Source organism: Acinonyx jubatus, chromosome E4 (genome assembly GCF_027475565.1).
Source record: "Acinonyx jubatus isolate Ajub_Pintada_27869175 chromosome E4, VMU_Ajub_asm_v1.0, whole genome shotgun sequence".
NCBI lineage: Eukaryota > Metazoa > Chordata > Mammalia > Carnivora > Felidae > Acinonyx > Acinonyx jubatus.
Genome location: NC_069395.1, coordinates 15,977,567 through 15,990,390, shown reverse-complemented (window position 1 = coordinate 15,990,390; position 12,824 = coordinate 15,977,567). Strand labels below are relative to the sequence as shown.

The 12,824-nt window shown below is 40.2% G+C and overlaps 1 protein-coding gene across 3 annotated transcripts in view; it reads left to right on the top strand.

Annotated features, from left to right (window-relative positions):
• Nucleotides 1-5,061: 5,061 nt before the first annotated feature.
• KCTD3 (potassium channel tetramerization domain containing 3) overlaps nt 5,062-12,824 on the top strand; it is a 58,223-nt gene continuing 50,460 nt past the window's right edge. The window contains exons 1-4 of one of the 3 annotated variants that reach the window (XR_008293359.1): nt 5,062-5,571; nt 9,881-9,934; nt 10,198-10,243; nt 11,866-11,939. Coding sequence is in view for 1 of the 3 variants with exons in the window: in XM_027074962.2 (XP_026930763.1) it covers nt 5,489-5,571; nt 9,881-9,934; nt 10,198-10,243; nt 11,866-11,939 (257 nt within the window). In the remaining 2 variants the exon portion in view is untranslated. Of the gene's footprint in view, nt 5,572-9,880; nt 9,935-10,197; nt 10,244-11,865; nt 11,940-12,824 lie in introns of those variants that run through there. The other 2 variants (XM_027074962.2, XM_053209763.1) reach the window with 2 other exon arrangements.

Genomic DNA, 12,824 nt, shown 5'->3' with positions numbered 1-12,824 from the left:
CCTATGGACACTGATTCCCTTGCTTCCTTCTCAACTCTAGTCTATTTTCTTTCCCATGATCCTCATACCATGGGCCTGGAGGGTAGATGTCATTCTGGCCCTTCACCAATCTTTCCAAATTATTGTCCTACATCTTCCCTTAAACCACAACGTCTTTGATGAGTGTGGCATCAGACTAGGAATATGTTTTGTTTGATCAGGTCTGAGGGATAGGATCCAGTGAACCTCTGAGACCTTTTCCCTTTTTCTATGGCTTGCCTTTAGATATTGACAGTTCTGTGGAGAAAGTTTTTCCAATTACTGTCAGTAATCTCAAGCCAATGGTTTTAAAATCTGGTACACAGAGTATATCATTAAAGACATACCCAAATAATGGGTGTATCTACACTTAGAGTGGCTCAGAAGATAACAGTAATAACAATGGCAACGGCAAACACCGGACAAATTACCTATCCTCTTTTTGGCTCAGTTTATCTTTACTCGTTGGATACATGTGGTCTTCCTTCATCTACTTAAAGACATAACTTTAATCATTATCTTCTTTCTGCCTCTCTTGACTTACCAGTTTTTGCTCTCTACTAAATGGTTTCTCTCAGTATATGGTTATTTATTTTACCATATTTACAAAGTTCTTTCTTGACCTACTTTCTCTGCTTATTAGTATCCATTTCTTTACTTTTCTTTACAGCAAAACCCCACCAATCATGCTGTTTCTCTCATTGCTGAACTAGAACTATTCTTACTTAAAAGGTCATCAATTTCCTTCATGTTGCTAAAACCAATGGTCAATTCTTAGTTTTTTTATTTGGCCTATTATCTCACTGGACCCTCTGCTCCCTTGGTTTTCCGCCAGCTTGCCAGAATTCCTTTCTCCTTGGCTGAACCTTCTTCTTCTCCCAGCCTCCCAATGTTGTATAGTCAAGGGTTCCCTCCTGATCCCTATTTTTGTCTCATTCTACATTCTTATGATCTTATGATCTTATGATCTCAGGCAGTCCCATGGCTCTAAGAGCCATCTCAACACTGCTAATTACCAAAGTGTGTTTTGTTTTGTTTTGTTTTGTTTTTGTTTTTGTTTTTTTGAGAGACAGTAGGGCAGAGAGAGAGGAAAAGGGAGAGAATGCCAGGCAGGCTCCATACTGGCAGCATGCAGTATGCAGGGCTCAAACCCATGAATCTGTGAGATCATGACCTGAGCTGAAACCAAGAGTCAGAAGCTTAACCCACTGAGCCACCCAGGTGCCCTCTCCACCAAAGTTTTAGTTCAGCAAAGTTTAAGAGTATTTTCAGTTTGAATCTCTCTTCCAACTCCTATATTCAACTGCCTACTCAACATCTCACTTGAATGCCTACTAAGGGATTCTGCACACAATTCCACTGTAGAAAAAGGAGGGGTTTTCTACCACCATCAAGCAATTCTCTGTACATCAGTTGGGGGGCCAAAACTCAAATCTGACACTATCTACCTGGAGGTCGTATCAGATTCCATAGGTTAAGGGCTCAGTCCTCTAAGAGTGTCCTCCACTTCAGATGCCAATCATAAGCACAGTTTGTTACCTATGCTTCTGACTTACTGGCTGCAGATTAGAGGTTTCTCCAACTCACTCTTTGGACTTTAGACACCAGTTCCAACTCCAGGTTGTTACCAATGCTTCTAAATGACTGGCTACAAATCATAGGTTCCCACAAAACCCCTCGTTGGGTTTGATTAACTTGCTAGAACAGCTCACAGCAGTCAAGAAACCCATTTACTCAGTGGATCGTTTGTGTATTACAAAAGGATATATCTCAGGAAGAGCCAGGTGGAAGAGGTCCAAAGAGCAAGATATGGGGAAAGGGTACAGAGCTTTGATGCCCTATCAGAGTGCCACTCTCCCTGAATCTTTATGTGTTCACCAACCTGGGAGCTCTCTAAACCCTGTTTTTTGGGGTTTTACAAAGTCTCTGTTGATTAAATCACTGGCCATCGGTAATTGATTCTTCCTAGAGGTGGGAGCTGGGGGTGGTGGGACTGAAATTTCCAACCCAGTAATCACAGGGTTGGGTCGTCTAGCAACCAGCCCCTAAACTTTTGGTTACCTAAGGGCTTTCCAAAAGTCACCTCATTAACATAGCAAAAGGAACATTTATTGCTCTCATCACTTAGGAAATTACAATGGTTTTTAGGAGTTCTGTTCCAGAACAGAGGATGAAGACCAAATATATATTTCTTATTATAAATCACAATATCACAGGCCTTAGTCTAACTCTAAGTTGCCTCTTGAATTCACTGAAGGCAAAAATCTGTTAGTATGCTTTTACATTCTTTCAAGTTATGGGCCTAGGAAAAACTAAATGGCCTTTTTACCACCTAATTCTATACTGCCAATTTGAAAGCAAAACTTTAGATCCTAATAGAAACGGACATTATCAGTTGGAGCAAAGATAGCTAACTAACACTGTTTAAAGTATGAGAGATTCTTAGTGTGCTGCTCCTTAATCTAAACTGTTACTCACCTCAGTATAAAGTGAAGGTTTAGGTTACAGAGAGAGGCCCTGAAATTCAACTGCCCGCCTACAAATTCCTGCTATGCCCCTTGCCAGCTATGTAATTTTGAGCAAGTTTCCTGACCACTTTAACTCTCAGATTTTTTTATTTTTAAAATAGTGATAATAGTTGTAAAGAAAAAGAATGACAAAAAATATGTAAACCATCTAGGATGTGAAAAATTGGTAATAAATAATGTCAAAAAGAAAACCACAGGCCCCAAATGGTATCACTTAGGCCAAGTTTAAGTGCCAGCTGGGCAGGCTGAATACCTAACCTGACTGCAGTTTCAACCTCCCCCAGAAATGTAAGTTTTAACCAGGCAGTCAGGAATTTTCTGATAGCACCAATGAAATAATCTGTCACATGGGCCTTCTCCATCCTCCAAAAGATGAAGTAATCTGAGTAAGACCCCCTTCTCTGTCCCTCCTTGCAAGGGAAGGTGATCTTGCCAGAAACAATTCTTTCTTGTCTTTTGCTGATAACTCTCTTACCTCATCTTCCTTCCTATAAAAACCGTGCATTTTGTACAATTCCTTAGACCTCCCCTCTACTTGCTGGATGGGATGCTGCCCGATTCATGACTTGTTTAATAAAGCCAATTAGATCTTCAAATCTACTCAGTTGAATTTTGTTTTTTAACAATACAAATTAGCTATTATTATTATCATTGTTAACTGGGGTAAATAATATGTATCATATAAATAGTGCTAGCCTCTTTTAAATCAAATTTGGATAAAGTCATCATTATCACTGGTATATTTTCCAGCAGAGTGTTTTATTTTTTTAATTATTATGACAATGAAAATAAAACCATAACATCATGTAGGTCTTCAGTTTGAATCCCTCTGGTAAAACTATTTTTAAAAACACAATTCATGCTAAGAATTGTTAAAATCCAACTGAGTAGATTTGAAGATCTCATTGGTTTTATTCAACAATTCATGAATGGGGTAGCTTCTGACAGTGGTACAAAAAAACAGTTTTAGAGGCAAAAGGAGGGTGGAATGGGGAGGTTTAAAGACTCAATTATTCCAGGTAGGGTTACCTTTCCTTAGGGAAAGACAAGGGGGCTTATCTGGCAAGTTTCCTCACTAATGCTGATTGGGAAATTCCAGACTAATTGCTTTATTATTTATTTATTTTTTAATTTAGTTTATTTTGAGAGAGAGAGAGAGAGAGAGAGAGAGAGAATGCAAACAGGGTAGGGGCAGAGAGAGAGGGATAGAGAGAATCCCAAGCAAACTCTACAAGCACAGAGCTCAATGCAGGGCTTGAACTCATGGAACCATGAGATCATGACCTAAGCCCAAAATCAAGAGTTGGTGGCTTAACCGACTGAGTCACCCAGGCACCCCCAGACTAATTGTTTTAAATTTCCAGTCCTAGAAGAGGCTTAAGCTGCAATTAGGTTAGGCATTAAGTTTTTTTGTTGGTTTTTTTTTTTTTAAGATTTTATTTCTAAGTAATCTCTATACCCAAGGTGGGGGTTGAACTCACGGCCCTTCCACATGAGCCAGCAAGGTGCCCCAGATTAGGCACTAAGTCTTGATGGGGTTTAGCAAAAGTGACTCCATCTTGAGTCTTTCTTTTTAACAGAGTTTAGTACCACAGACTAATAATGAACTCTGAAACATGTTAGCTAACATCAGGTATTATAGTGTTATGATTTTAAAAATATACTTTAGGGGGCTCCTGGGTGGCTTAGTCAATTAAGTGTGGGACTTTTGATTTCGGCTGGGTCAGCATGGGGGTAGGTGTGGTGGGATGGAGACCCCATCAGCTCAGCACTGAGTGTGGAGCCTGCTTGGGATTCTTTCTCTCTCTGCCTCCATGCTCGTTCTGAAATTTAAAAAAAAATTAAAAATTATGTGTATATATAATTATATACATACATACACATACACTTTAGTAGCGGCTAAGTTTTCAGATTCCAATATATATTTAAAGTAAACAATTCTTAAAGTGTGTATTTGTGTGTGTCTAACACTGAATGCTTACTGTATTCCAGAAACACATTGCCCTACACATGCTAGGGGTTGTTTTTGTCCTTTTGTTTCCTTCCCGGTTTAACAAAACAAATAACAAAACTGCTTGGGGGACTAGGGTTGAGACTGAAGAGGGTAATACAGTAATGAATTTGCTGAGATAAACGCTATTTTAAAAAGTTACAAAATCCCCAAATTTTCACTGTATTTGTATTTTTTACATTTAGGCAGCAACTACTACCTCCAGGAAATTTCCCCTTCACCTCCCAAATCGGCGTGAAGGGAGACAATAAAGTTGCTTAGGACAGTCTGCCCAGACTTGCCCCCAATGTGGGGAATCTGACTACTGGAAAATCTTAAATGTAAAACGGAACGGGCTGGGATCGCGCGGGGGGTGAGGGGCGGTTGGTAAGACCTGGAAACCCGCGCCTGCGGGCGGCGGCCCAGGAGCACATTCCCTTAACTCCCTCAGTGCCAGCCCCGCTGGGTTGGGAAGCTCCTCCCCCGCCCTTCCTTCCTCCTCCTCCTCCTCCCCCCCTCCCCCGCAGCGGCGGGCGAAGCGGTGAGCGCTGCGGTATTTTGTCCCCAGCGGCGACCCCTTCTCCCAGGCAGGTTGCGGCTGCAGCGGCCGCCTTGGCGGTGGCGGCAGCGGTGGCGGCGGGAGCCGAGCACTAGGAGAGGCCGGGGCCGGCCCTGCGGCCTGGAGGCCGCGAGAGGTGGAGGCCGGGCCGCCCTCCCGCGCCGCGGGAGCGGAGGGGAAGAGGCGGCCGCGAGAGAGCTCGGCCCGGCCGCCGGGAAGGTGGGGGGCGCTCCGGGCACCTCCCGCCCTCCGGCCGCCGCCGCCCTGCTGGCCCTGCCGCAGCCGCCGCCGCCGCCCCCGCCGCCGCCGCCGCCGCCTCCTCGGGCTCCCTCCGCGGGCTCGACGGCCCCGGCCGGGGACGGCGGGCGGCGTGCGCGCCCGGAGCCTCCGGAGATGGCGGGAGGGCACTGCGGCAGCTTCGCCGCGGCGGCGGCTGGCAGTGGCGAGATCGTGCAGCTGAACGTCGGGGGGACCAGGTGAGTCCGCGGAGAAGGGCCTCGGAGCGGGCATGCGGCGGACGGCCTGCAGGGGGACGGCGAGGCCAAGGTTGGCGGGGACTTGGGCGAATGTGGGAGCCGAGCCCGGTGGGTGACGCGGGGGCCCTCCCGGCGGGAAGAATGTCGGCGGCTCTCGAGTTGAAGTCCCTGCTCCGGGGACGGAGAGGCAGGAGGGCCTCTTGGAATTAGAGCGAGTCGGGCCCATGTGCCCGTGGCTGCCTTCCTAGAATGCCAACCTTTGTCCCTACCCCTTTCTAAACTATCAGGCCAAGTGGAACATTAAAAAGCCTTCCTTACCTAACCTTAGAGTGTATTTGAGGAATTTATTTTGTAGAAGCCTGGCCTTGTGGTTTGGCTTTTGCAGATGGACCTGCTTCCCTTTTCGGTCAACAAGGTGTCGGTGGGCGTGGGTAAGAAAGAGTACTGTGCTCTTTTCCCCTTCTAATTAAGGAGTGTTTGCAGTCTCGAAGGATTTCGGTGGATGGAGTACAGTAGAGTTGCAGTACGTTGTTATTTATTTTCAGAGTTTCTGGGTGTATAGCTTTGAAGGATCTGTTCGACCTGCAGCGCAGTGGGTCCAGGAACCGCAATTTTAACAGTTGGTTCTGAGAAGCTTTGGATATTGGCACTGTCTACTCAGAGTAGACAGACTGAAAGCTCTTTATCCTCTCTCTTGCCTTTCACTCCCTGTCTGTGACTTCTATTAAGCTTTCTTGGGGGAAAATCATTTGTGGATTCGGTATGGCTTATGAGTCACTCTTCTCAAAAATGGGACTTTGCCAGCTCTGTTTGAAGGAAGGGGTGGTTGAGTTTTAAGCTTGGTAGGAGATGAACGATAGAGTGCTCGAGAACATGAAAGGATTTCAACATCCCGGACGTAACTAATATTTTTAAAAATACAAAACGACATTGTGAACCATACGGATAAAAATGTATCATACTTTAATCCTAAACGTTTAATTCTAAGTGTACTAATCAACACAAGAAGCAGTAATTCTTCATTCTTTCCCTCCCCCCATGCAAAACCGTTCAACAGTGTGAGGTAGATTATTGCGCTGTATAGATACTGGTCTTCTGGAGAAGGCATGTGTCCTAATGTAAGAAATGGATTTTTTCCCTTAAAATTACATGGAAATTTTGCGGGTTTGATAACGTATGGATGCAAAGGAATACCCCCTCTAGAGTCGACCTGCAGTGTGTGTTCATGCTGAGGAATAGCACTATAGTCATTGAAAATACCTGCACTGGTTCCTAATTGCTATAGATTGTGGATGATGTTTCTTTTCAGGCATTCTAAAGTATTACGATATTACTATTACGATAAAAATTAAATGTAGTGTTATTTACTGCATGCTGAAAGTGGATGGTTTAATAATGAGTGAACTCTTGGTAATGACTGTAGAATTGAGTTTAAATTTTTTAATCATAAAAGGCAGCCATCTTGGAGCTGAAACACTTTATTTTGTTTCACTGTTTATGAAACTTGATTTTATCAGGGTGTAAGTTTTTCTAAGTGATGATATTAGCAAAGAATACAAAAATAAGATAAATATATTATTGGGTCGAACAGTTTAGAAGACATACGAAAGTTGTTAGATAGGAATGAGAATTTAAAAAAAACAGCATAAACTTTATAGATTTGGTAGGATAACATGGTTTATAAAATAAGTAATGACATGGTCTATAGAAAATAGGACATCCAACTTCAAGTGTTCTAAGGCTGTTTTCTTGAGTTACTTTGAATCATAGACTCTTGCAGCAGTTTAGAGCTAGAAGGGATCCAGAAGTCATCTGTATCTTGTACAAAACAGATTAACACAGTCACCTTAGCCATTGTGAAGAAAAAAAAAATCCTGATTTGATTCTCAATAAAGTTGAGGAATTGCCCCTGGGAGAACTACCTGTGGCAAGAAGGGAGGTAGGCTCCAAGGTGATAGAGTAAAACTCAAAAGGAGGGTATACTGTGAGCAGAGAAGCATATGTTATATAGGTGAGGTCCTTCAAACCCCCGAAGAGAGGAAGGATATGAAATTGGACATATTCAAAGGAATTATAGAAATGAGCAATTTTTATGATTTATTTAACACGGTGTGGGTAATTCAGGAAGTAGAGAAGATAAGGGTTCACTTAGAATTAACATTATTTACCAACCCCCCCCCAAAAAAAAACTAAAGAAGTGAAAGAAACCTAATATGACTCAATTTGTGATTAATTCTGTTATGAATGAGTACAATTTGAGGCCTCACAAGAGAGGTCTGGGATCTGCTAGTGGGGAACTTATGGACAAAGGACTTTGGAATCATGCAGATACAGATTCCAGTTCCCAGGCTTTCCCTGTAACTACTCAGCAGCCTAGGGCAAATTATTTTTTAGTGCTTAGTTTTCCTAAAATGTAAAGTGATGATAATAGTACCAGCCTTACAGGTTTGATAAAGGAATTTGAAGTAAAAATGGGAAATGTAGGGGTTGGTGGCATAGTAACATTGAAGGATAAATAATTTTAATTAGATTGCTTCCAATTTAGAGGGAGGCAAAGAGCAAGAACTATAAGTGTAGATATTATGCTAATATCTTCAGTAACATTTCTGCTGAGACCAGATTGGACATGGCCCTTTTCTTGGCACACTGTGGATAGGAGCTAAAAACCATTAGATAAGGCTTTCATATATATTGCAGAAAATTATGCTTGTCACATGTAACTTTATTTATTTTTTTCTTTAAAGTTTAGCTAATTTATTTTTTCTTTAAAGTTTATTTTTGGGAGAGAGTACATGCACACCTGCACGAACAGGGGAGGAGCAGAGAGAGAGGGAGCGAGAGAATCCCAAACGGACTTCAAGCTGTCAGTGCAGAGCCCAGTGTAGAGCTAGATCTACAAACAGTGAGATCATGACTGAGGTGAAGCCCAAGAGTTGTACGCGAAACTGACTGAGCCACCCAGGCACTGCATGTAATTGCAAATGTCATTTTTATGACGTCATACTTGAAACCTAGTTTTTATGTTCTGTGGGGTTCCCCCCCCCCCCGCCATTTGTCTTCCTCTTGTTTGAAAAGTGGAAAATTGGTGGGGGAGAGGATCTAATCCTTTTGCCCATAAATTTCAGATTATTAACCCTACCCCAAACTGCTGATTTTAATTGAAATTGCTAATGTAACTTTAAGCAGACCTGTGTAATTTTCTAAGTGACACAAAATTTGAGTTCTCTGGCAGTCTGCTGAATAATGAGTGAGCATGAAGGATCACAAGTTATAAGTGATCATTATTTGGAGTTAATTTGATAGCCTCAAGAACATAGTGATTTTGTGTGGGGGGGGGGGGGCAGTGGGTCCTTGTATCCTTCAGTTTGCCATTTACTGAATTTGCTTTTATTTATTTGGCCAAGTCAGTTTCCTTTGACTAGCCGTAATCTGCTACTCATGTTTTCTTAAGATTTTGCTAAGATATACACTTGCAAAATTTGCCGTGGTTTCTTGAATGAACTCCCTGGATCCTTTCTTAATCTGATTAATGGGCACAGGGACTGCTTTAAAACAGTCATAATGCTAGACAAGGAATGTGGAGAAAAGCAGAAGTCTGTTTGGCTGTCTTCTGTGTGAGGACACATGGTGATGGCAACAGAAAGTAAAAAAATATATATAGGTAGAGTAGATACCCAATGAGAGAGTAAGCATGAATTGTCCAGGGGTATTGAAGTACTATCTTATTAGATGGGAATACACTTGTGTTGGAGAGATGGAATGGGACTTGAAGGTAATTATAAATGTTGAGAATTTTGGACTTGTTGTGATGGCCTTGTTGTTGATTCTTCAGCAAATGGCACGCTGGAAAGTGGTATTTTAAGAAGCATTATATGTTAGCGAATTAGTTATTTGATTTTGGGAGCACCTGGGTGACTCAATCGGTTGAGCGTCTCACTCTTGATTTTGGCTCAGGTCACCAAGTCTGGATCCCAGGGTGATCCCTGCATCGGACTCCCTGCTGAGCATGGAGCCTGCTTGGGATTCTTCCTCCCTCCCCCTCTCCTTTTGCCCCCGCCCTCCCCCCAGGTTGTATACACACTCTCTCTCTAAAATAAAAAATAAAAAAAATTCTGTGATTTTTGTTGCGTTCTCTTTGAATAATCTTAGCTCTGAATTGAAACTGGCACGATTTTAAAATAATAAATGTACATAATTGATGTAGCTATAGCTGTGCAACAACTTGTAAATTATTATATGAAAGCAGGTTAACTAACTGAGATTTCAAATCATGTCCTCATTTGTAATACCAGATTATTTTTAATTGCAGATTTAGTACCTCAAGACAAACCCTTATGTGGATTCCAGATTCTTTTTTTTCCAGGTATTTTATATAATTCTTTAGTACCATTTTTTTTAAAAACTTGATTATTAAAGTAATAAAAAATTTTATTTTTCCGGTTAAATTAATGTTTTCATTTTTTGGGTAAAAATCTTCACTTTTAAAATAGATTTAAAATTTTTGATTTTATTTTGAAGATACGATGATTCATTTGTATTGGTCTTGGACATTTGATAAAAAATGAGGGCATTCTATTCATACTCAGATTTTAGGAACTAAGTGCTTATTGATCATGTCTCTTCTAGTTTGCTGAGTGGACGAATTTCAACACTACGAGATGAAACTGGTGCTGTGAGTATAATATGCTGATATATATTTCTAACTTGAAATGTTTATTATTAATATAATTAATTATTAATATTAATGCTAATGATTGTTCCGTATTATATAGTGACTCTAAGAAGACAGAAAAGCTAATATTTTAATAACCACTAAATGAAAGTGATGTATATGTACTTAAAAAGTGTTTCATTTCTTGTTACATATAGTGTTTCTGTAAGTAATAGAACTCAAAATGGAATACTGCATATAGCAATTTAAGTATTTATGATTAGAGAGATTGGATGATATGAGCTTACATTGTCAGGAGAGGAAATACTTTTAATCAGTAATTAAAACATTAGCAATAATTAGATGAATATGAATACTAAAGAATTTTGATATTGAATTAGAATGGTAAGGTATTGCAAATTAATTAAGTCCTACAATTTTTTTATTTTGGAGAAAAACCTTAGGAACCTGTACAGCAATGGCAAAATGAGGGAAGGAAAGAACTATCAGGGTGCAGTACAGAAATAGTAGTTTATACATTTAAAAAACAGTTATAATGTGCACAACGGTATGTAAAGGAAATGGCTAGTACTCACAAAAGCTAAAATAGCTTTCTGTTTGGAGGCAATAAAGTGACCAGACGTACTTATTTGCTGTGATGGGATTTGCCGATGAAATTAGGCAGCAAAAGCACGTACGTCCATGTGAGATTATAGACATCAGTAGTAACAACATCTGCACCAATCTGTTGTGTTTCTCCAACTTCTCACTGGTCCTGATAAAAACAAAAGCAAGAGCTTATGTAGCTAGAACAACCTCATTTATTGTAAAAACATAATCAATCATAGTATAAAGAGGTTTACTGCTAGCTATCATTTTTCTGTCTAATTGAATAATGCAAGCTTTAAAAGGTGTTCATTTTTATGGTTAGAACTTTTATAATTGATTTAAAATTTGTATCCAAAGTGTTGGTATACATTCCTGTAGAAAGTTATCAATTACGTATTTCATATTTTCTAAAGCATTGTTTTTTTTCCCTGTATCTGGTGCAGTATTTGTTATTTAAGAAATGTGTTTTGTCATCATCCCCCACCCCTGGCTTTTGAGGAAACTGAGATAATGGAATGTAAAAATGCTATGAGAATAGTATTCGTTTCCAGTTTTTATAGTAATGTGCAGTATTTATTTTTCTTGATTACCCTGTGTGTTTTATTAAAGTACATTGTTGTTTCATTAATTCACATATGAATCACAAATTATATAAGTCATAATCATTGTCACCAGTAATTAATGATAAGATAACATAAGAAGGTATTATTTATGTATAATGGTTTTGAAGTATTTACTGATTTCTACAATATTTCAGATAAAAAGTATGTGACTTTTACCAAAAATATCAATAAATAGATGCCAGTATTCCTACATTTAAAATATTATCAATCTAATAATAGGTTTTTGGGTGAAGAGACAATACTACCTTAAATGCACACATTTAAAACTGCATTCTAACTTTAGAAACATTAAAATCTAAGAGTGGGATCAAGTAAATACGGTATTTAAATAATTTAGTGTTTGTCCCCTTAGTGCTACAGATTAATTAGTTGAATTTATAATTTGAAAATAAAACAATTCTTCATTTACAGATATTTATTGATCGAGATCCAGCAGCATTTGCACCCATTTTAAATTTTCTTCGGACAAAAGAACTAGATTTAAGGTAAGAAATGTATCTTTTTAAAGTAAATTCTTACTGATAGGTCTGTGTTTTTGGAATATTCTGTGGAACAAAAAAGTTCTCCCCCGCCCCCATCCCCAAATTATTTTTGCTTGAAAGTTTCCCCAGAATTAAACTCACAGGTAGAGGCCACCATCGTATCTATCGTCTCTTCCTTTAGACCACTCCAGTAGCTTCCCATTCAGTTTCCTGCCTGCATTCTTACATCCTTCCGATTAGTTTTCCACACTGTAGCCAAACTTATCTTCTAAAAATATAAATGTCATCTGGTTGCTACTCTACTTAAAACTCTTATTTAATATGTTCTTGGATTAATGGCTAGGGATTTGGGAGTTTATTGTTTCATAAGGCTCTCTACGATCTTGCCCCTGCTTAATTTCTCTTGTTGCAACAGTTTCACCTCTTTGTGGTGTTGGTCTTTTTTTTTTTTTTTTTTTTTTACTATTTATTTAGTTTTGAAAGAGAGAGAGACAGAGAACGAGTGGGGGAGGGGCAGAGGAAGGCACAGAATCCAAAGCAGGTTCCAGGCTCTGAGCTGTCAGCATAGAACCTGATGCAGGGGTTGAACTCCCGGACCGTGAGATCATGACCTGCGCCAAAGCGGGACGCTTAACTGACTGAGCCATCCAGGCGCCCCTTTGTGGTCTTGGTCCTGGTCCTGGTCCTGTTCCTGACTTCTTCAATAATGTCTGGTATGTCCAGTCAGTATAGGTCTTCCTAGTTTCCTGTCCTGCCATTACCACAACATTTCTTACACATTTTCCTTTTTTAGTAGTCTATCTTCCGTTTGACTTCAAATTCCAACAGGCTAAGCACTGTCCTATATAGTCCCAGGATCTAGCATTGTGTTTGGTACATGAGTTTTAT